Source organism: Manis javanica, chromosome 5 (assembly GCF_040802235.1).
Source record: "Manis javanica isolate MJ-LG chromosome 5, MJ_LKY, whole genome shotgun sequence".
NCBI lineage: Eukaryota > Metazoa > Chordata > Mammalia > Pholidota > Manidae > Manis > Manis javanica.
In genome coordinates this window covers 1,169,190-1,189,457 of record NC_133160.1, presented here as the reverse complement: position 1 = coordinate 1,189,457, position 20,268 = coordinate 1,169,190, and the positions used below count along the sequence as shown (strand labels likewise).

The 20,268-nt window shown below is 63.3% G+C and overlaps 1 protein-coding gene across 7 annotated transcripts; it reads left to right on the top strand.

The window, feature by feature from the left end:
* The first annotated feature begins 1,092 nt into the window (after positions 1-1,092).
* SLCO4A1 (solute carrier organic anion transporter family member 4A1) lies at positions 1,093-20,159 on the top strand. 7 transcript variants are annotated; one of them, XM_073236363.1, is made up of 14 exons: positions 1,100-1,212; positions 1,969-2,166; positions 6,580-6,671; positions 7,483-8,342; positions 9,107-9,197; positions 10,005-10,126; positions 10,545-10,656; positions 13,728-13,882; positions 14,847-15,042; positions 16,091-16,256; positions 16,348-16,520; positions 16,770-16,834; positions 17,238-17,386; positions 19,099-20,159. In XM_073236363.1, the coding sequence occupies exons 4-14, from the start codon at positions 7,550-7,552 to the stop codon at positions 19,282-19,284; spliced, it is 2,208 nt and encodes a 735-aa protein (XP_073092464.1). In that variant the 5' UTR covers positions 1,100-1,212; positions 1,969-2,166; positions 6,580-6,671; positions 7,483-7,549; the 3' UTR covers positions 19,285-20,159. The 7 variants fall into 7 exon arrangements, with proteins under 7 accessions (XP_073092463.1, XP_073092467.1, XP_073092466.1 ...); XM_073236364.1 differs by lacking the exon at positions 6,580-6,671; XM_073236362.1 differs by lacking the exons at positions 1,969-2,166; positions 6,580-6,671 and having other exon boundaries at positions 1,093-1,212.
* Positions 20,160-20,268: the final 109 nt, after the last annotated feature.

Here is a 20,268-nt window from a genome sequence, read left to right as displayed (position 1 = left end):
GGGTCTGAGGCTCGGTGCTCCCAGTAGGCAGTGACATTGGCTGGGGTTTAATACTAACCTCTGTTCTCTTCTATTTTTATGGTGGCCTCTCTGTGGTAATGACACGGATTTTCTTTTTAAAAATAAACCTGCTTTAGTAAGATACATCAATTGTTCAAAGGAATAACACTGTGTAAATAACAGTTTCAAGGAATAAAATCCAAAGTGAAGTTTGGAAACACTGAGTCTAGTCCTGTGTCTGACATTTGAAACGCTTTCACAGGGTCACCCTTGGAAGACGGCCCGGGTCTGTCACACCCCCACGATGGGGACCCCACCGCCCATCAAAGTCATCTCCAGGGGCTCTGCTGGGAAACGCCACTCCCAGGAGGCTCCACACCGAGGCCAGGTCTGCACAGCAGCCCTGGTCCCTCCTGGGGGGGTGGAGTCTGCGGGGCACGCACCTGTCTCCCAGACACAGCGGCCCCCTCATCCTCTCCATCTGGGAGCTGCAGTCGGTCGTTTATTTCCCTTAACCAGCAGGGCCGGGAATGGAGGCCAATATCCCAGAGGTAACCCCAGCTTCCAGAGGTGGCGGGCAGCACGGGGGATTCCCTGGCCCAGCCTCTGGGGGAAGCGCTGTCCATAAGTAACTGCGAATGCGGGCCCTCCCCGCAAGCCCCGCACCCCTCCCGGGGCTGCGCCTCCCGCAGGACGAGGCCCCCATCGCTGTGGCTCCCTGCGTGGGGCTCTCGAGGGTGCCCTCCCCGGCCTAGGGCCCCGCTTGCTCATCTCGTCCTTACTCGAACACACACGCGGCTGGCTTTTGCGGATTTCTTTTAAGTTAAATTCATTTTGTAGAAACTAAAGAGGTAAAACGTGTGGATGTTCATTGTGTTCAGCTGGACACGCGAGACCTCGGCGGCCCTTACGAGCCTTCCCCTGCGGACCTCGCCCTGTTCCGCCCCACCTGCTGCTCCCAACGGCCCTCTGAGCACGCGGTATCGTCACCCCATGTCACAGACGAGGAAACGGAGGCTCGCCCCGCGGCCCCGCGCCCCGCCCGCCGCTGTCACTCCGGGGCCGGGCCCACCGCGGGCGCAGCCAATGGCCCGAGTAGGCGGGGCCCTGAGCGGGGCCACGGGGCGGGCCCGGACGCATGAATGGGGCGCGAGCCGGCGGCGAGCGGCGGGCAGAGCGCGGAGCGCGGCGCGGCTGCCGGTCCTGGGCGCGGTGAGTGCGGGGGGCGCGCGGCGCGAGACGGGGCGCCCCGGGCGCGGCCGGCCGGCCGCCGACGTGCGAGCGCGGCAGGTGCCCGTGGACGTTGGGCGGGGGCGCAGGTCGGCCGGGATGCGCGCAGGGCGGAGGGGGCGGCCCGGCGGCCCCCGGGGAGTCGCGGCGAGCGCACCCCGAGGCGGAAGCGCTGGGCAGGCGGGAGGCGGGCGGGGGGTGGCCGGGCAGGTGGCCCGGCGCGCACGCAGGCGCAGGCCACGCGGGCCGGGCAGGCCGCGCGCGCCTCCCGGGGCTGCGGGGATGCGGCGAGCCCCCCACCTGCGGCCGGTGCCGCGGCGGCCGAGCCAGGGAGGAACTTGTCAGGCCGAGAAGTTTCTCGCGGGCGGCAGGGCTTTGTTCGTCCGGCCCCGGGAGGAGGGAGCGCGGGCGAGGCCGGCCCTGTCCCCGCCGCCACGAGGGGTCCCCGGGGTGCAGGCGCAGGGCAGGGGGCGGAAGCGGGGGCCCTGGGCCCGGGACAGGAAAACCCGGGCCGCGCCGCGAGGGCGGACACGCGCGCCCCCTCGTGCCGCGCCGACCGGGGCCGGGGCGCGTTTCCGGCCGTGGACAGAGCCGGTAGTTTTCCAGCGAACGCACCGGCTTTCCGGGCGCCTCCGCACTGCGCTTTAGGAACTTGGGTTTCCTGTCTGATCAGCAGCCGGCCCTGGGGAGCCCCGGGGAAGCGTGAAGGGCTGGGCAGTGAAGTTTTGATTCTTGCAGGGCGGGGCAGATGGACTTCGGAGCTGGGAGAGCCCCTGGGTCCAGCCGGCTCCCTCATGGAGACAATAGCAGTAATAATAATGCCATAGGAGCCATTTGCTGTGCATGTAGAGGCCAGACCCTGTGCCGCAGGCCGCGAGCCTCCTCTGGGGTACGCCTCACCCGCAGGAGCTAGCTTCTGTCGCTCCCATTTTACAGGTGGGTAGACGGAGGCACTGGGGTTCAGTGGACTGCCCACGGTCACACAGTCCAAGGTGGAGAGGTTTGAAGCCAGACTGTGTGACTCTGGACATTTTACAGCTCTGCAGGGGCAGGAGGGGGTTGCAACCCAGGGGAGCCGGGCCTCACAGGGTCCCAAACGACGGGCCCCAGCTCGGGGAACAGGAGTGTTTGGCTGGGATAGTCAGTGCCTGTGGGTGCAGGGAGGGGGCCCCTCAGAGAGCAAGCCTGCACAGCTGGCCTTTGGTGCGCTGCTGGAGGGAGGGGGCAGGGGTCTCTCGGTCTCACGCCCTGAACCCCGGGAAGCCCTACGCCAGAACCCGTCCTACCTTCCTGCCAGGCAGGGCCGGCAGGTGCTACCTGGGAGCTCTTAACTGGCAGCTCCCCAGCTGGGTGGCCATGACCTGATGCAGCTCCCTGGGCGGGGCCCCTGACGCAGGTGCCGGGCAGGACCCCAGCCAAGTCCTTCCCACTGGCATGGTGAGGTGGCCGGGGCCTGGCGGTCAGGCAGGATGCTGGCCACATGAATGGAGGTCTTGGGCTGACCTGTCATCGTCAGAGCAGGTCCCTGGCCTCCAGGGAGCCCTGGCCTTGTCATAGCCACGGCTGCAGTTCGGGTGCTAGGTCTGTGTCTGGCTTCCTCGCAGCAAGCATTTCCCACACATTGTGAAACCTGAGCTGGCTTGTCGAGGCTGGCATCCTCTTCTACAGCGTCCTCCATCTAGATGTCTTGGTGAATGGTAATCCTCTCCCAGGCCAGCGTGCTGAGCCAGTACAAATTCCTAGCTCTGTGGACACCTGCACCCATTACAGGCAGGTGGCTGGAACACAGCCTGGCACCAGCAGCCGACCCAGGGGGGACTCAGAGGCCTCGCCCGGCCACGCTCCTGCTCCCCCATTGTTTCGTCCAGCTAGGGTGTGGACAGAGACAACGAAAATTCTCTGTCCTGAGCCACATGGGCTCCTGTTCTCAGGCACAGCAGGAACCCATTGTCTGCTTTTGGAAGGGAGGGATAATAATCCTCAGAAATAATCCTCAGAATCTCGCAGCCGCTTTTGTTCCGGGACAGTGAGCTGCTAGTCCGGCCTCAGGGTGGTCACGGTGGGTGTGGAGCTGACCCTGGGTCAGGCCCCAGGCCCCACTGAAGCAGGTAGTCAGACTAGCCCCCAGGATCCTGCCCCCGAGCAGGAGAGGGGCATCAGCTCAGGCCTGAGGTGACTGGGGCCCTTGTGTGGTGCCACTGGAAGGGAAGGGGGCAGCCGGGTGGCCAGCACGGCAGGCCCTAGGTTACATCTCATGGGCTGGTTGTGGAAGCTCTCCCCACTACTGGCTCTGGCTCGGCCCCCAGCCTGCTGTCCTTGGACACCCCTGTTTCCCCTCAGTGGCTGTGGCGCAGCAGGCTACCCACCGGCATTGCACAGAATCATCCTCTCAGCTGGTTTCCAGGGGGCAGTGGACACGTTGATAAGCCCCATGCGTTTTGCAAAAGCCACTCACGGTGTGGCCAGGGGAGGCCCACTGAGGACCAGCATGGGCAAGGTGTATTGGCCAGGGCCTGGCTGGCTCCACTGGACAGGCAGAGGGCCTCCCAGGTGGGGGCTCCCAACACGTCCTCTCCTCCTCGGGACCACCGTCACCCACGCGTCTGCCTTTACTCAGTGGCTTTTTTATCCAGCAAGCCCTGGGGGTACCTGAGGCGTCACCCCTTGGCCCGAGCCACAGAGGACTTAGGATGGGCTAGGCTGAGGGTGGTACCCTTTCCCATCCCGGGCTTGCTTGGGGCTCTGGAGCTCTGTGGCGGTGGGACACCTCTCAGCAGGCACTGTGGACGTGACATGTGGACCTACAGGCCTAAGAGGCCGTCTGGATGTGCCGAGCCCGGCCTGTCCCATAGCACCCCCACGCCCCGTGAGGGCCTCTGCAAGTCTGTGTTCCCCATGAGCCCCCATGTGGCTCTGGAGTCGAGGGCCTGGGTCCTTCAGCTCAGGGACTTGCTCCTTCCGCCCGATGGTGCCACACCCATGTATAGGGGGTTGCTGAGGCTCAGAGACACTCTTGACCTACCCCGATCCTGTGTCCTGCCTCTCTCTGCAGCACCCTGGGGTGCTGGGGGTGGTCGTTTTGTGTTCGGCTCCATGGATGGAACATTTCCAGTTGGGAAGACAGTAAGCTTGTACAGCACGTCTCCAGCTTATCCCGCCCTTCCCACGCTCTGACCCAGGCCCTCGAGACAAGGAGTGGGGGCAGGAATGTCCATGTTGAGACAGCAGGACACTCCCGGAGGGACAGGTGCTACCCAGCCCTCTCTCAGACAAACCTTCATTGTTGGCCTCCATGCCAGACAGCCAGCTCCTTGCCCATGCACCTGTGAGCGGTCACCAGGTATGCAAATCTGGGCATTCCAGGCCCTGCTGTGGCCACCCCAGCTCGCAGCACCCACCAGTCTGCCCTACAAATATCCTTGAGTCTCATCTTCAAGGGGTGAAAGCCTCCCCCACCCCCCCACAGAGGAAGAGGCTCCAGGGGGGACCTAGCAGGAGGAGAGAGCTATCTGAGCAGTCCCACGGGTCATGCGGCCGGCCCCAGGGTCAAGAGCCAGTTTCGAGGTTGTAGAGGGGGGAGATGGTGAGAAGCGAGCATGGAGCTCAGACAGGGGCTGTGGGTTGGTGCGGGGTGGGCTGTGTCACCGTGGCGTGGGTGGGGCTGGCAGCCTCAGGGTTGGGTGCTGGGAAAAGGAGGGGCTGCTGGAGCAGAAAGGGACAGGCAGACCTGGTTTTTTTCCCCAGCTGCCCCACTCTCAGGGGCAGGAGCCTCAGGCTTCCCTGAGAGCATGAGCTGTGCTGCCTGCTGCAGCCAGACGTTCCCCCGGGAGCCAGGCAGGCAGGCAGGACCAGGTGGGCCGGGGAGCCAGGCAGGCAGGACCAGGGCCTGCCGCCTGAGGCCTAAATATTACTGTTGCCATCCTGGCCCTTCTAGCTGCTGGGCTCAGCAGACAGCCCAGGAGGAAATACACGTTTCCCGCAGAGCACCAAGGTGATGAGAGGGCAGGGCTGGGGTGGAGCGGGGGGCATATTGACAGGACTTCACTGAAACTAGGCTCCCAGTTCTCACAGACTGGGGTGGTGAGCCCCCACTAGGGACCACTGACTTCTCACCATGCAGCTGTAGGGAGACTGGCGGGGGGCCATGTGCACGCAGGTACCGCCCCCCAACCAAAGGCCCCAGAGCACTTTCCTCCTAATCATGCTTGCCTGGTCCTGGGGGACAGCGGGAGGGCCGCTGGCGGCAGGGACTGACCCCCCCGGACGCCTCCTCCATCTCTCTCCCGACCAGGGACCAGACCGGATGGAGCAGGTGCAGAGCTCAGCCTCTTATCCTGCGGAGCCCGCTTGGTATCTCGAGCCAGGAGCCCAAAGTCCGAAATCGCTGTGGGCGGGGCCACACCCAGCCCACCCCTGGGGGCTGCAGGGGAGGGTCCTTGCTGCCTCTTCCAGGCCTGGTGGCCTCAGGTGTCTTTGGCTTCTGGCCACATGGCTCCAACCTCTGCCTGCGTTGCTGCATCCCCGCTTCTAAGGACCCGTGTCCTGATTTAGGGCCCTCCCCAACCCAGCATGACCTCATCTCAAATCTGAACAGCTGCAAAGACCTCTTTCCAAATAAGGTCACACTTAGTGTCTGGATGGGCGTGTGTTTTTGGGGGCCACAATGCGGCCCTCCAGGGCCCCAGAACAGGACCCAGCAGAGCGGCTGCCTGAGCAGGTCTTGCCACAGAGCTTGGTCAACAGCCAACTCCCAGCACTGGCCGGGCACCCCCGTGTCCCCATGCACAGTGGGGTAGGGGTGGAGGTGAGGCCTGTGCCAGCTGTGTCTGGGGACTCGTCAGGGCCCTGAGCCACCCAACATAGAGTGAGGCCAGCATGCAGCTCCCCCGACTCTGGGCACAAACCCTGGTGCTTCCCGGGCCTCCCACGGGCATGACGTCCCCGGAGTGACCGTGCTTTGGAAGTGCTGGGAGCCCCTAAAAAGGAAGCTGCCAACCACCCAGCAGGGGAGGGTGTCTGTGTCCTGGGGCTGCCAGACAAAGGCCCTGGGCCCGCGCTGCAGTGGCAGACACTGTCGGAGCTCTGGAGGCCAGAGTCTGAGCTCAGGCACGAGGGGTGTCTGCCCCAGGGCTCTCCTTGGCCAGCAGGTGGCATTCTCCCTGTGTGCAAGCCAGGTCCGAACTCCCCGTATCCAGCCCGTAGGGAGAGGTAGGTGCGCAGGGATGTGGGCTGGGGTCTTCCTGAAGACCCTCACCCAGGAGCCATGGGCGTCGAAGCTCTGACATCTTGTCATGGTGACCGCATGTCACTGGCTCGGCACTCATGGCTTTGTTTATGTTTTGCCCTGAGGATGTACTGATTGTTGCCACCTGGAGTCTAGGCAGCCTGGGTGCCCAGAGGGAGCTTCACCTGGCAGTCGATGCCACCCTTTCTAAAAGCAGGTGTGTGAAGCTGGCATGCTGGGGCCCCTGGGAGCCTAAAGCTGCAGCCATCACCCCCCACCCCCAGCCCAACTCCTTTCAGGGGTGGGTGGGGGCGGGAAGCGAGGCCCGCTGGGGAACAGGGACAGGGCTGTGGTCAGCTGAAAGGGGACGTGTTGTCCCGTTTTCCTGTTAACCTGTCCACGTTGCTGTGGACTGCTGCTCGTTTTAGCATTTGGAAAACCCTCCAGGGGCAGAGAACACAGCCTCTGCGGAGCTAGTGAGGCACCAGCCGACCCTCCCATGGTGCAGCCTGCCCTTCATCCCTCGCCACCCAAACACTGGGCAGAGATGAGTTTCTTCTTCGAGACAAAAGGCTCAAAAGGCTGTGTGTTTAAGGCAGAACTAAGGCTGAGGTTGCTGTGGGGAGCTTGTCCATACAGTGAGGTCTCCCGGGCACAGCAGCCACACGTGGCACATTACACCGCTCACACTGCCCAGCAGAGGCCGTGGGGCAGTGCAGGTGAGGGCCACCCAGGGGCTCCCAGGGCAGCCGGCCCCCTCCCCACCCGTGGCCTCGTGGAGGCAGGCTCTGCCCTGTGACCTAGCCAGGCACATGCCACTCCACAGCCAGGCTGCCCTGAGGGCAGGACTGGGAGGCATAGCTGTGGATTCAGGAGGGGGCTAGTAAGGGGAGGTCCGCCCACCAGACTGGACAGGCAGGAGAGCTCCCGGCCACCCCCTCAGGCCGGAACATGCCTGGTGTGCTCGCCGAAGTGTAGATGTGCTCATCTGTGGGCGTAAGCTTGCTAACCAGAACTTCTCCTAACAGAGTCAGCCAGCCACTGGGGCGCTGCTCGGTGACTTCGCTGGCCGTCGCTGTCACGCCCTGAGCAGAGATGCCCCAGCACTCGATGGGGGACAAGCACTTCGTCTCAGTGCCAAAGCTGGGCTTCCCCAGCCCACCCTCGGCCACCGGCAGTGCGTGTGGCTGCACCCCTGCGAGCCGGCAGGCATCCATGTGCCCGGCCGCCCACAGCTCCCTGGACTCCTGCAGTCAGCCACTGTACCAGCCAGAGGCCGGGAAGCATGGCCCCCGGTCGGCCCACGAGGTGCGCTGTGTGGCGGCCCGGCCTCGGAGTGTGGAGTGTGGCTGGCAGGGCTTTGCCCCCGCGTGCCTGCAGGCCCTCAACACGCCCAGGGGCTTTCTGCTCTTCCTGAGCGCGGCCGCCTTCCTGCAGGGCATGACAGTGAACGGCTTCGTCAACACCGTCATCACCTCCATCGAGCGCCGGTTCGACCTGCGCAGCTACCAGAGTGGCCTCGTCGCCAGCTCCTACGATGTGGCCGCTTGCCTTTGCCTCACCTTCGTCAGCTACTTCGGGGGCAACGGGCACAAACCTCGCTGGCTGGGCTGGGGTGTGCTGGTCATGGGGGCCGGCTCGCTGGTGTTCGCGCTGCCCCACTTCACTGCGGGCCCCTACGAGGTGGAGGCAGACGAGGGCGTCGGCATGTGCCGGGCCAACCACAGCATGGCGTGCCGGGACAGCACCACCTCCAGCCTGTCTAGCTACCGGCTGGTCTTCATGTTGGGCCAGTTCCTGCATGGTGTCGGTGCCACGCCGCTCTACACACTAGGCGTCACCTACCTGGATGAGAACGTCAAGTCCAGCTACTCGCCTGTCTACATTGGTGAGTAGGGCAGTGGGTACAGTGGCCAGCACTGGCCAGGTACCTACCCAGAAGTCTGGAGTGCCAGGGTAATTCAGCTGCAGAGCCAGGCACTGCCACACTGCCTGCAGGGCTGGCTGAGGCCTCCAACTCCCTCTGAGACCCTCACATCTATCTGGGGATGAGACTTCCAAGTTTGCAGCCTGGTGCTGCCTGCCTATTGCCCCACGGCCCTCCTTTGAGGCTGTCACAGGAAGGGCCCCAGGGGCCCAGCCAGACTGTCAGCTGACCCCCAGCCCCCTTATTTCCACTCTGGACTCTAAGTCACTTAGCGGTTGCCAGCAGGGATGGGGCCCTGGGGCCTCGTCTCTCCAGCACGGCACGCCCTGCCTGGCCAGCCACCTGGGCCCTTCTCATGCCTGCAGCTCCCAGTCTCCCTCCGCATAGGTCTGCTGCTGCAGGCATGTGCCATCATCCTGCCAAGTGAGCTCCTAGGACCTTTGCTCTTTCTGGGGGAAGAGTAGATGGCAGCTGCAGTCACTTTGAGAGACATTTTTAAAGTGCCTCACCAAGTAGACGGCAGCCAGCTTTCAGGCACAGCGGAGGCTGCGTAGCTGAAGACCCTGACATAAAGGGGTCCTGGGGCCGCCAGGCACAGAAATGCAAGCAAGGTGGGGGCTTCTCTCGGGTGGGCTGTGTGGCTTCCCGTGTTGGACACTGAGAGCCCTCAGGTCGGGGGTGTAGACCGGGTGTGGCCGGACCCCAGCGCTCTGCTTCCCTTCCAGCCGTCTTTTACACGGCGGCCATCCTTGGCCCCGCAGCCGGCTACCTGATCGGAGGCGCCCTGCTGAACCTTTACACGGAAATGGGACGACGGTGAGTGGCCTGCGTCCGGTCCTGTCCTCACGCTGTTTGTGCGGGAGCTGAGTGACAGCAGGGCGTCTGTGCGGCCAAGAGCTGCGGCCCTGAGCAGAAGGGAGCTGGGGCCGGCCTTGCTCTGCTGGGCCTGGGGTCTGTGGTGGCCTTGAGAGCAGGTCTGGGGGGATGGCGTGGCCTGACAGCAGTACGCTGGAGCCAGGCAAGCCCTCCGCGGATTCTCCTGCTGCTGATGGGAGTTCTTTCTGGAGAGGGGAGTCCTCCACACCAGGCTTCTCTCCTCACACCAGCCAGGTGCCTTAAATTCAACTCAGTCCTGACACTGACTTCCCAGAGTCAACACAGACCCCACAGATGAAGGACTTGGTCCTACAAGACCAGCCCGCTTGAGATACCAGTCCTGAGTCCTGGGCCTCTGGACCGCCCACAGCTGCTGTCCAGCCTGGCTTGGGTCCGAGGCTCCCATGGCCCTGCCTTGGGCTTGAGTCATTGCTAGAATGAGTCAGAGAACTCAGGAGGGCACCCCAGGCGGCAGGCTGCTGGCGTGTCACACAGGGCGCTCAGCCCCAAATCTGGAAACACACCTGTGCGCCTGGGCCCCTGAGCACAGGGGCTGGGCACCGGCCGCCTGCCCTGCACGCCGCTCTGCAGTAGGCACCTCGCCCTGCTCTCTCTGGCCCTCTCGGCCCCTGCCCCTGCCCTGCGTGGCCTTACAGGGGGGCAGCCTCTGGGGCCCCAGAGAGAGGGCAGAGCAGAGGCAGGGCTGCGGGGATATGGAACGCTGACCCCACACTCCTCTCCCCGTAGGACGGAGCTGACCACGGAGAGCCCGCTGTGGGTCGGCGCATGGTGGGTGGGCTTCCTGGGTGCTGGGGCCGCCGCCTTCCTCACCGCCATCCCCATCCTGGGCTACCCACGGCGGCTGCCAGGTGCGTGTTTCCCTGCCCTGAGTGTGGAAGGCCGGGCACACCCATCCCCCGCTCTCCCGCCTCCCCGCCTGGAGCCCAGGTCTCCGCTTCGTGCGCGCCGTTGGTTTGGGCTAGTGGGGAGCACAAGAGGGCTGGGGTCTTTGCTGGGCAGGCATTGCCCCCCTGAAGCCAGGCCTGTGGGGCCATCAGAGAGGCTCGCTTTCCCCTGGGATGCCCCTCTTCAACCCCTTTTGGACCCTGGCCCCAGTGGTGCCCCTGTGACGTCCCCTCCTCCCCCAGCTGCTCACTGGTCACTGTGGGGCCTCCCACACGAGGTCTGCCCCCTCCCTCCACTCACTGGTCCCAAACCCGGGAGGGGCAGGCCTCGGATGGGGAGGAGCCCTGGCTCTGCCTGCTGCTGACCCCCGTGTCCCTCCAGGCTCCCAGCGCTACGTGGTCATGAGAGCACATGAAACGCACCAGCTGAAGGACGGCGGCCGCAGGGTGGCCAGCAACCCCAACTTCGGGAAAACCATCAGAGACCTGCCTCTGTAAGGACCTCTGGGGGGAGTGCGTGCCTTCTGCGCCTGTGGCTGGAACACCCTGTGGGGTCCCCCTCACACTGGATCCCTGTGACCCCCGCCCCCAGGGCCCCCAAACCTCCTCCATGACAAGAGAACCTCAGGTCTCGGCCCCAGCACGTGGGCTAAGATGCAGCAGCCGCAGGCAGAGCCTCCTGGCCTGGGCGCCGAGGGAGGCCTGGCAGATGGGGGGCCTCAGCCCTTCGCTCCGCTGTGTCCTCTGGCCATTTCATTAAGTGTCACCAACATGTCCCAGGGGCCCCGGCTGGGCACCCTCGCTGCCCTGCATCCCCCCCGCTGCTCCCCCTTGTCATTCGTGACCTGGTCTTACACCATGGTCTTCACACACTGGGGACAGAGCCCTGGGTCTCCAAGGGACATGCGGCCTGGGGCTCCTGGCTGCCCAGTGCCCCTTTTTGTGGGACCAGGCATCCCAGGGCGGCTCTCCTGGGCTGGGGGAGGAGGCCCTCTGAGGGTCACCCACCGAGTCCTCGGCCTCTCTGAGCCCTTGCAGCACCCTCACATCTGACCCTGGGAACGGCCGCATCTAACCGGCCGTGGGAGGTGGGGACAAGCCCCTGCCGGCCACCTTCCACACAGGGAGGGTAAAGGGTGCCGAGGCCAAGGGCAGCTGCAGGGCAGCCTGCGTGCTATTGCTGCCTGCTCTGTACCAAAGAGAAAGCAGGGCTGGTGCTGAGGGCGGAGGGGTGGACGGCCTCCTCCTCATGTGGGGCTTTGTTCCCGAGTCCTGCTTCCTGTCTGACCACCCAGAAGAGCTGCCCCCTCTGGAAGGTGCCCCAAGGAGGCCAAGCTGGCCCAGGGCCACAGTGGCCAGCGGTGCAGGAACTCTGTGTGGCCAGCTTGCCCCGTCTCCCAGTGCCCATGGCCTGCTGCTCGGTGGGGCCACCAGTTCTCTCCACTCAGCACTGGGGACTGAGCCCACCAACAGCCCTGTCCCCAGTGGACTCCGGGGACCAGGGCCTGATGTACACCGAGGCTTGATTCCCCAAACCAGTCATGGGTGATAAAGTAAATCCCGGATCACGTGCTCCCTGCTAAGGTCATGACTAATTCTCTGAGCGAATTCATCACAGGAGGCTGAGCCAAGCAACCTGCAGGCTGGGGTTACGAAATAAGGAAGTTTGCATACCCCTGGGGCGCTCCCCTCCCCTCCCAACCCAGCTGAGGCCCTGAGCCTAGGAACAGCCTGGCCGCACCCAGGGCGTCCCCCACATGGAGCCCTGAGATCCCAGCCTGACTGGCCCCTACTGGGGGCTCTTCCACAGCCACCTTCCCTCCACGCACATGGGACCCAACTGTGTGACCAGAGAGAGGCCTTCTCAGTCTTCCAGCTTGAGGGCCTCAGGGTCCCCCATTTGCTCTGGACTGAATCTGAGCAATGCCCTGTGGGGGTGCCCTTCACTCCCCTCAGCCGCCTGCTCCGAATGCCACCCTGCACTCCCCACACTACAGAACCTGGCTAACTGGGTTAATGAAGAGCATTTGCACATCAAGATGTTCAAAGTTGCTTGACAAGTGCTCGTAGCATATGCCCTGATCTCTGGGCCACTGGGAGGCCCCTCCTGCTGCCAGGGTGACAGGGTTTGCGGGAGCTGGTTCTCCCGGTACGAGGCTCTAGAGGATGGGTGGCACCTGCTTCCCTTTATGGAACACCCTCAGCTGTAGACTGGAGAGCTCTTCAAAGGTGACTGAGAAGGTAGCAGAGGGTGCCACTTCCAGGGCTGCTTCTGTGCAGAGAGTGTCTGTCCTGGGGCTGCAGAAAAATTGCTCCCAACCCACATCACTCACAGGTCGGGGGACAGGGACAACTGCTTTGGGAACACCTTTGTGCCTGTACCTGGTGTGAGTGGAGCTGGGGACAGCTCAGAGTCAGGGAAGGCAGGTGTTGAGTGAAGCCACCTGGCTGCACGGCACGCGGGGCACTTCACTGCCCCAGGACATCTGAGCTTTATCTCCCAGTGCCCCATGGTTACGTTTCTGTGTCCCCATTCTAAGCTCTGTCTCCTCCCCCAACCCCAGAAGGAGGGTTTGCTTTGTTTTGTCCACTCGTGACCATCAAGACATCACAAGTTGAAATGCACACACTGGGACAGTGCGGCTCGGTCCTCCTCCCCTGACAAAATGCAGAAGCCCAGTTCACCCCAGTGAGCTTCCCTCAAGGAAATTCTGTGCTCATCGCACAAGTGGGCCAGACGGGATGGGCCTGTTGGGGCCCTGGGGTCAGGGGAAGCTGCTCCCCTGAGAAGCCTCAGGGGTGTGACACCAGCACCTCCAGGTGCGCAGCCCACATCCAACACTCCTGAAATGCGTTCTGCAGAGTTAGCCACCCTGCTTGACCCTACAGTGAGACCCAAGGCCAAGCACCCCCAGGGCTCTCTGGGGCTCTGAATCCTGGCTTCAGAAGTGAATTCAGGCCAGGTTCCCCGAGGAATCAGCTGGCCACATCCAAGGGGCAACACCAAGACCCTTCCTTGGGACCCTCCCCTCACCCCGTATGTGCACGGTAAGAGAAGTCAGGTGCCAGCCGAGCCGGCCCAGGCGGGATCTCCCCATCCCCCTTGCCACATGCGGATGGGTGGGAAGGGGCCTCCCCCCTCGGTGCCCTGCCTCTGCCGACCTGCAGAGTCCTGGCTCGGGCCCCTGTGTGGGTCCTCACGGCAGGCCCCAAGCTAATTAAACAGCGTTGTGGTTGCTTAGGGTGCCCCCCACCCCACCAGCTGGGGCTGGAACTCGGCCCAGGCGGTGATAACCTCCCGTAAGTTGTTTCAGCAGTTTTCACAACAAGTGGCAGGCGTGCACTCCCGGTGCTCGTTGTCCAGCAGCCAAAGCCCAGCCTCATCCCGTCTCGGTTTCTCGGGAGTAGATGTGGGCTGCCCCAGCTCACACCACCCCACTCTCAGAACTAGGGCTGTCTGTGCCCGGATGGGGGCCGTGGCCTCGGGAGCTCCCTCACACCCTGCTCTGGCCCACTCTGACCCTCTGTCTTTCCTCTCTGCTCTCCCCTCCCCTCCCCCACCCAGCTCCGTGTGGCTTCTTCTGAAGAACCCCACATTCATCCTGCTCTGCCTGGCTGGCGCCACGGAAGCCACGCTCATCGCCGGCATGTCCACGTTTGGCCCCAAGTTCCTCGAGTCCCAGTTCAGTTTGAGTGCCTCAGAAGCTGCCACCTTATTTGGTGAGAAATTTCTCAAATCATGGGAGTCCTCTGCTTTTTCATTAGTATCTTCTAGAAAGCCAGACAGCGCTACTGCAGGTGTGCATGAACATGGGCATGTGGTCCAGGTGGGAGGCCCAGAGGGCGCAGGGGACTTTGGACAGTGTTGCCACACAGTGCAACGGTCTCAGAACCGTCCCTCCAGAGGGTAGTGCATGGCAGGCCCCCCCCAGCTGGGAGGCTATTTGCACCCCGCACACCCACTGGGGCCTCGGGCTTCCTCAGCCTGGCTTGCTGAAGACAGTGGGTGGTAACACCCCACTGAGCACCTGGACCTTCAGGCCCACGAGGTTGGGGCCCCTGGACCTGCCCGGCAAGAGGCGTGTGGCCAGAGGCAGCCTGGTGCCCCACAAGAGAGAGGCCTGCCTCAGACTGCTCTTTCTGCCGCTGTTGATTGGTGGGTAGCCTGGCCTCACCAAGTACCTGCCAGGCAGGAGTGTGGGTGAGAAGGTGGCTGTGGTTGTGAGGTTTAACACCACATGTGCAAGGTGGGGCACACTTGAGCAGCACCTGGTCCACCCCGGCCGCATCCCACCCTCAGTTCTGTTCCCTGCACGGGAGGAGAGCTTCAGATCGGCTTCCTGTGACTGATGCCCCCCGACACGTGCCCTTGCCTGGTCTCACCCCACACACCCAGACCCCCACCTGCAACTGCCTCCCCTTCCCCACAGCCACCCCCTCTCCTGTGCCAGCAGCCCCTTCCCAGACCAGCTGCAGTCTCTGGGGTCCCCACTGCTTCACCCCCAAGGGGCAAGGGGGCGCTTCCTCCTCCCGGTGCTTCCCCGCCCCGTCTCCCCTGCGTCCCCCAGCCTCTGGGCAGCCACGCAGCTGCTGAGAGCTCCGGCCAGGGCTGGGCGCCTTGAGCAAGGTGACAGCCCACCCCCTGGGCTCCGAGGACATCACCGGGCCTCTCCCTCTCCCACAGGGTACCTGGTGGTGCCGGCGGGTGGTGGTGGCACCTTCCTGGGCGGCTTCTTCGTGAACAAGTTCAAGCTCCGTGGCTCAGGCATCATCAGGTTCTGCTTGCTCTGCACACTGACCAGCCTGCTGGCCGTCCTTGTCTTCTTCGTGCACTGCCCCAATGTGCCTGTGGCGGGCATGACAGCCAGCAACGGCGGGAGGTGAGGGCCAGGCGGCACCCCGGGGGCGGGGCGACCCTCCCACCCCACACGCCAGCTGGGACACACGAGGTCTGCGGGATGGGGAGGCGGGTCTGGTGCTTGGGGCAAGGCCGCTGGAAAGGGTCATGACAGCAAGACAGCAGGAAGGACGGCCCCTCAGAGGGGCCCTTACAGCAGCAATGGCCACATATAAGCCACGTCAGCCCTCAAGGAGCACCTGGAGTCAGGGCCCCAGCTCCTCTCACACTCATGTGGAGCACGGCCCAGGATCGGCTTCCATGAGTCACTGTGTCCTAGGAATGTGAGGGAACAGCCGTCAGATGTTTGGGAATATCTAAAATAGACCTGGGCCGCCTGCCCTGGGCCCGGCAGTGTCCCCCCAGACTCCTCGTGGAGGTGACCCGGGGGACCGCTCAGCTCCAGGACCCTGTTGTGGCTTCTACCTCACACGAGACTGGAAGCAACTGAGCTGGTGGGAGTGGGTGGCTTGAGCTGCAGAGCCGCACCTGCCCACACCCACCTCAGCCACCCGCCTTGGAGCACCCGTGGGCGGCCCCCCAAGGCTGTGGGGGCGGGAAAAGCAGAAGCTGCTCTGCAGGTTTCGTGTGCTCAGCGGAAGAGGCGTGGGGTGCACACCTGCAGCCACTGGCCTGCGCTCAGTGACCACCGCTGGTGGCCTGCGTCCGTGGCAGGGCTGGGAGCTGGTGCTGCAGCAGAGGGCTGCCTCTGGGGCTCTTTTGTAATGTTTGCGCGTTGGGCCACATTAACACATTGCTGACCCAAAACACAAACCACTTTGGGGCAGAGCATTGCACACAGGGTTGGAGAGCTGCAGGGGGCTTGGGTCTGTACTGATTTTGGTGAGATATTCCCACAATTCAATGAGCAAAAGCAGCCCACCAAACACCATGCCTCAGGTGGAGCAAACCCAGTGAGTTCATGTATCCACAGACATGGGCCAGTGGGGATGCGCCCCAGGCTGACCCTGTGGTATGGGGCACCTCCTGGCGCCAGCCTCTGCCCCACCGTCCCCTCATCTTGCCTGCAGCCTCCTGCCTGAAGGCCACCTGGAGCTGACAGCCGCCTGCAACACTACCTGCAGCTGCCGGCTGCAGCACTACAGCCCCGTGTGCGGCTCCAACGGCCTCATGTACTACTCGCCCTGCCACGCAGGCTGCCCCCGGGCGGCTGTGCCCGGTCCAGGCGGCCAGAAGGTGAGCACAGCCGCTGCCCACACTGTGTGCCCGCGCCCCGGGAGGGCCCATTCCTTCCCCCTGTAATCAGCGCTGTTGTTGCGCTCCTCAGGTGTACCGAGACTGTAGCTGTGTCCCTCAGAATTTTTCCTCTGGTTTTGGCCATGCTACTGCAGGGAAATGCTCTTCAACTTGTCAGAGAAAGCCCCTCCTTCTGGTTTTCATATTCGTTGTAATTATCTTTACATTCCTCAGCAGCATCCCTGCGCTAACGGCGACTTTACGGTAAGCCACGGGCCTGGGTGTCACCTGGGCTGGACCTTCCCTTGCAGCACACTTAGGCGGAGCGCCGCCGATCCAGAGGGGTGCGTGCTGGGCTCCCCGGAAAGCCGGGACAGGAAAGCCTCTGTGAGGGACCTGCCACCTGGGGAGGCGGTGCTGTGGCCTGGGACACGGCCAGGGCCCGGCAGGACGCAGCCGCCGGCTTGGGGGTGGCCAACCTGTGGGCCCTGACACTGCGGTCTTCCATTTTAGGTGTGTCTGTGACCAGCAGAGATCCTTTGCGCTGGGAATTCAGTGGATCGTGGTTAGAACTCTAGGTACTGTGAGCGTGAGGAAGCCTGTGCAGTGTACGCCGTGTACGCCGTGTTCACTGCACTGGGCTCCTGCGGGCGGCTCCTCTCCCCGGGTGTGCACCGCCCAGCCGCCCCTCAGGGAAGGACGCCATTCCCGAACAGTCCACTAGAGGGACCTCTGGCCATTCATTTGCCCGGAGGGTGCCTTTATCATTAACGCAAAGGCGGAGATGCTGGGGAATCCCGGGGCCTGAAGCCAAGTCCCGCCCCACTCTGCCCCCAAGAAGGAACATTTTAGTCCCCCTCCACCCCTGACAGCACCAGTGGCCACTGTCACCTTTCTGAGGGGCTGTGCCTTCCGGGTCCCTGGCACTGCCCGTCCCACCCACCCCGTGCACAGCCAGGCACTGAGTGCGTCTCTCCGCAGGGGGCATCCCGGGGCCCATCGCCTTCGGCTGGGTCATCGACAAGGCATGCCTGCTCTGGCAGGACCAGTGCGGCCAGCAGGGCTCCTGCCTCGTGTACCAGAACTCGGCCATGAGCCACTACATGCTCATCGCAGGGCTGGTGTACAAGGTGAGCGGGGCGGCAGCGGCCCCCAGGTGCGCGGAGGGGGAGGCCCAGAGTGTTCTCCGGCCAGCTCAGGGTCCAGGCGCACCACTGGACCTGCCAGCCCCCCGTGTGCAAAGCAGCACCTTCTTCCAGGGGAGAGCTGTCAAGGTGGGGCCCTGATGATGAAATGAGGCTGGGGAGCGGCAGGCGCAGGCCCCAGGGTCTCTGCAAGCCGGCCGCAGCCCCCCCCTTCCCTGCGGCTCCGACCAGCTACAGCCCTGGCAGATCTGTCCACTGCCGGGCCCGGGTCAGCCAGGATTAGGGCCCTCTTTGCAACATTAATGTGCCTCAAGTGCCGCCTGTTTCTGGAGCCGAACTCAGTCTCCAAGCACCTGCCGTGCTACTGGGGAAGAAGTACAGCGTTTATAGTTTGAGTCCCGAGGCACCAACCTTCCAGCAAGTGAAGTTCTGGGCTCAGTCTGTACAAGTCCCTTGGTTTTCTTCCTTGGGGCAGGATGGGCGCTGGAAGGGCCACTGGTGGGAGCTCCAGCCTCGGGTGCTCCATGCGGGGCATCTAGGCGCCCCGCCCCTTTGGTTTATCTCCCCACAGATGAGCCAAAAACAGCCACTGGGAGAGGGAGTGTGGCTCTGGGGAACAGCAAGGGCCCGTGCTCGGGACACCTGCCCCTCCCGGAGAGCTGGCCCTGGCTCTCCCTTTCTCTGAGTCGCATGGTCCGTCTGCCCAGGGCGGCAGGCCAGGACCAGCCTCCGTCTCCCCAGGTGGTAACCCCTGTGCTGTGCACACTGGCAGGGCTGGCTTCTAACGTCAGGCTGCCGTCAGCTGGGCACACATGCTCACACTACAGCTTCCCCTGGGGGCTGCCGCACAGAGAGATGGGGCTCGCCCGCCAGTGTAGCTTCAGGCCATCGGCCCAGGGGACGCTCCACGAAGCACAGTGGGTGTCCCTGACAAAGCCCGGCATCCCACAGGGAGGTGTTCCATGTGCACGGGGCCAGTGTCTGCTCACACTGCTGTGGGACTCCTGTCAGGACCCGTGAGGCCTCAGTGGCCACTTCGGGAAGGCCTCGGCCAGAGCTCCAGTCAAGGTGTAGGCGCCTGCACCCTTGGGGTCTGAGCGTGGGGCCCTGGCCGCCCAGGCTTCTGGCCCTCCTTCCCCGGCCTGTAGGCGACTCATTCCCACCCTGCCTCCGCTGTCACGTGGCCTTGTCCCCTGACAGTGTTTCTCCATCAACCTCTTTCTTGTTTCCAAGGACACCCCAAATCCAGGAAGATCTCATCCCAAGGTCCTTAACTGAACTACATTTGCAAAGATTCTGTGTCCAAATAGGGGTCCCATTCAGAGGTTCTGGGGGTCAGGACTTGGACATACCTTTTGGGGGAACACTGTTCAGTCCATGACGAGCCCCCTACCAGTCTCTGTTTTTAGTCAGATGGTGTTTTTCGTTACCTCCCCAACAATATTGGTGTTCACACTAGGGCCTGGCCATGCAGGAAAGGTGGGTCTTCTCCCCAGAGCAGGGGTTCCCCAGGTCTCGGAAGCCCAGGCCAGGCAGGGGTGCTCAGGTCTGTGAGCAGCCAGACCCTAAGGGCGGTTCAGCGAACAGCAGCCCCTCCCTCACCCCCAGGTCCTGGGCTTCCTCTTCTTTGCCGCCGCCTGCCTCCTGTACAGGCCCCCGTCGGGGTCTCCTGATGGCCCGGAAACTTCTCTACCCAGCCGGTCCTCAGCCTCCGACAGCTCCGCAGACCTCCGGGATGCCCCGTCTGCCCTCCAGCTCCAGAGCGAGGTCCGATAGTCCGCCGGTCCGCCAGGTGCTCGGGACAGCCACTGTGCACTTCCCGAGAACACTGGTTTTCCCCCAAAGGGCTGAGCCCTCACCGATCGACCACCCCCCAGCACTGAGGACCCTTCAGAAAGCCCCAGTGGATTCTAGGGGCACCGAGCTGGAGCGGCACGCGTATCCGAGCCTCACACGCAGCAAGGCACATCCAAAACGTGCGGGCCTCCCCGAGCCCCCAGCCCTCACGCTGGGGGACAGCAGCAAGGAGGCCGGGCGGCCTGCCACGCAGCACCACCTGGCCTGCCCCTTTCCCACCTGTTTCCCACTCTGGCTTTTTCCAGACAACACAGACGACAGTGTTGAATGGGGCCTCAGGAGCCCCTGGACACGTTAGCAGCTGTGCTTTTAAAATGACCTATGCAATGTTAACTCCATTGTTATTACCAAAAGTGGAAAACCCTCTGTGGACCTAGACATGGAGCTGGTGGCCGCCAGGTGGGTTATGAATCACTGTTCTCCCCAGGAGACGGAGGTGTGTTCCAGACGTGCGTACACGCGTGCTGATCGTGCACAGTACCCTGAAAGCTGCAATGGAAAGTGCAGAGCCCTGAGCCCCATGGGACTCAGCAGGCGGGTGGTGCTTTGTTTGGGTCTGGCCTGGCCCTGCGGTCCCATCTCTCCTGACGCAGAAGCCAGCTGTGAGGCTGTGCCCGGGGCCAGATCCATTGGAACCTCCGTGATGTGTTCAGAACCTGCCGTCACCTTCTGTCCTTCGAGCACAGGGCCCTGCAGTGGAACAGGAGCAACTTGCAGAGGCACACGTTTATGCATAAATATTTATTTACGGAGTTCGTTTTTACCTGATGGTGCGGTGGGCCTGCCAGCAAACTGCAGGCACTGGAGGTCTAACCGGAGGGCACTGGGACTTTGTGGAATCTTTGTGGGCGTCCCGAGGTAAACTTATGTGTACTAAATATATTTTAATATTGAAAACACATGTCCCTGTCTGGTGTGCTTCATTTCCGTGACGTGCAGTGTGGTGGCTGGGCACACCATCATGTGGGTTTTTGTGCCCCAGGGTCTGCAGTGCCCCGGGACAAGTGCTG

What these genes read in the sequence shown, in the direction of transcription:
- SLCO4A1 (XM_073236362.1), top strand. Translation starts at nt 7,550, where the DNA reads ATGCCCCAGCACTCGATGGGGGACAAGCACTTCGTCTCAGTGCCAAAG. An exon ending in CTACTCGCCTGTCTACATTG is followed by an intron (nt 8,343 to 9,106) that starts GTGAGTAGGGCA and finishes CTTCCCTTCCAG; the next exon opens with CCGTCTTTTACACGGCGGCC. An exon ending in ACAGCCAGCAACGGCGGGAG is followed by an intron (nt 15,043 to 16,090) that starts GTGAGGGCCAGG and finishes TCTTGCCTGCAG; the next exon opens with CCTCCTGCCTGAAGGCCACC.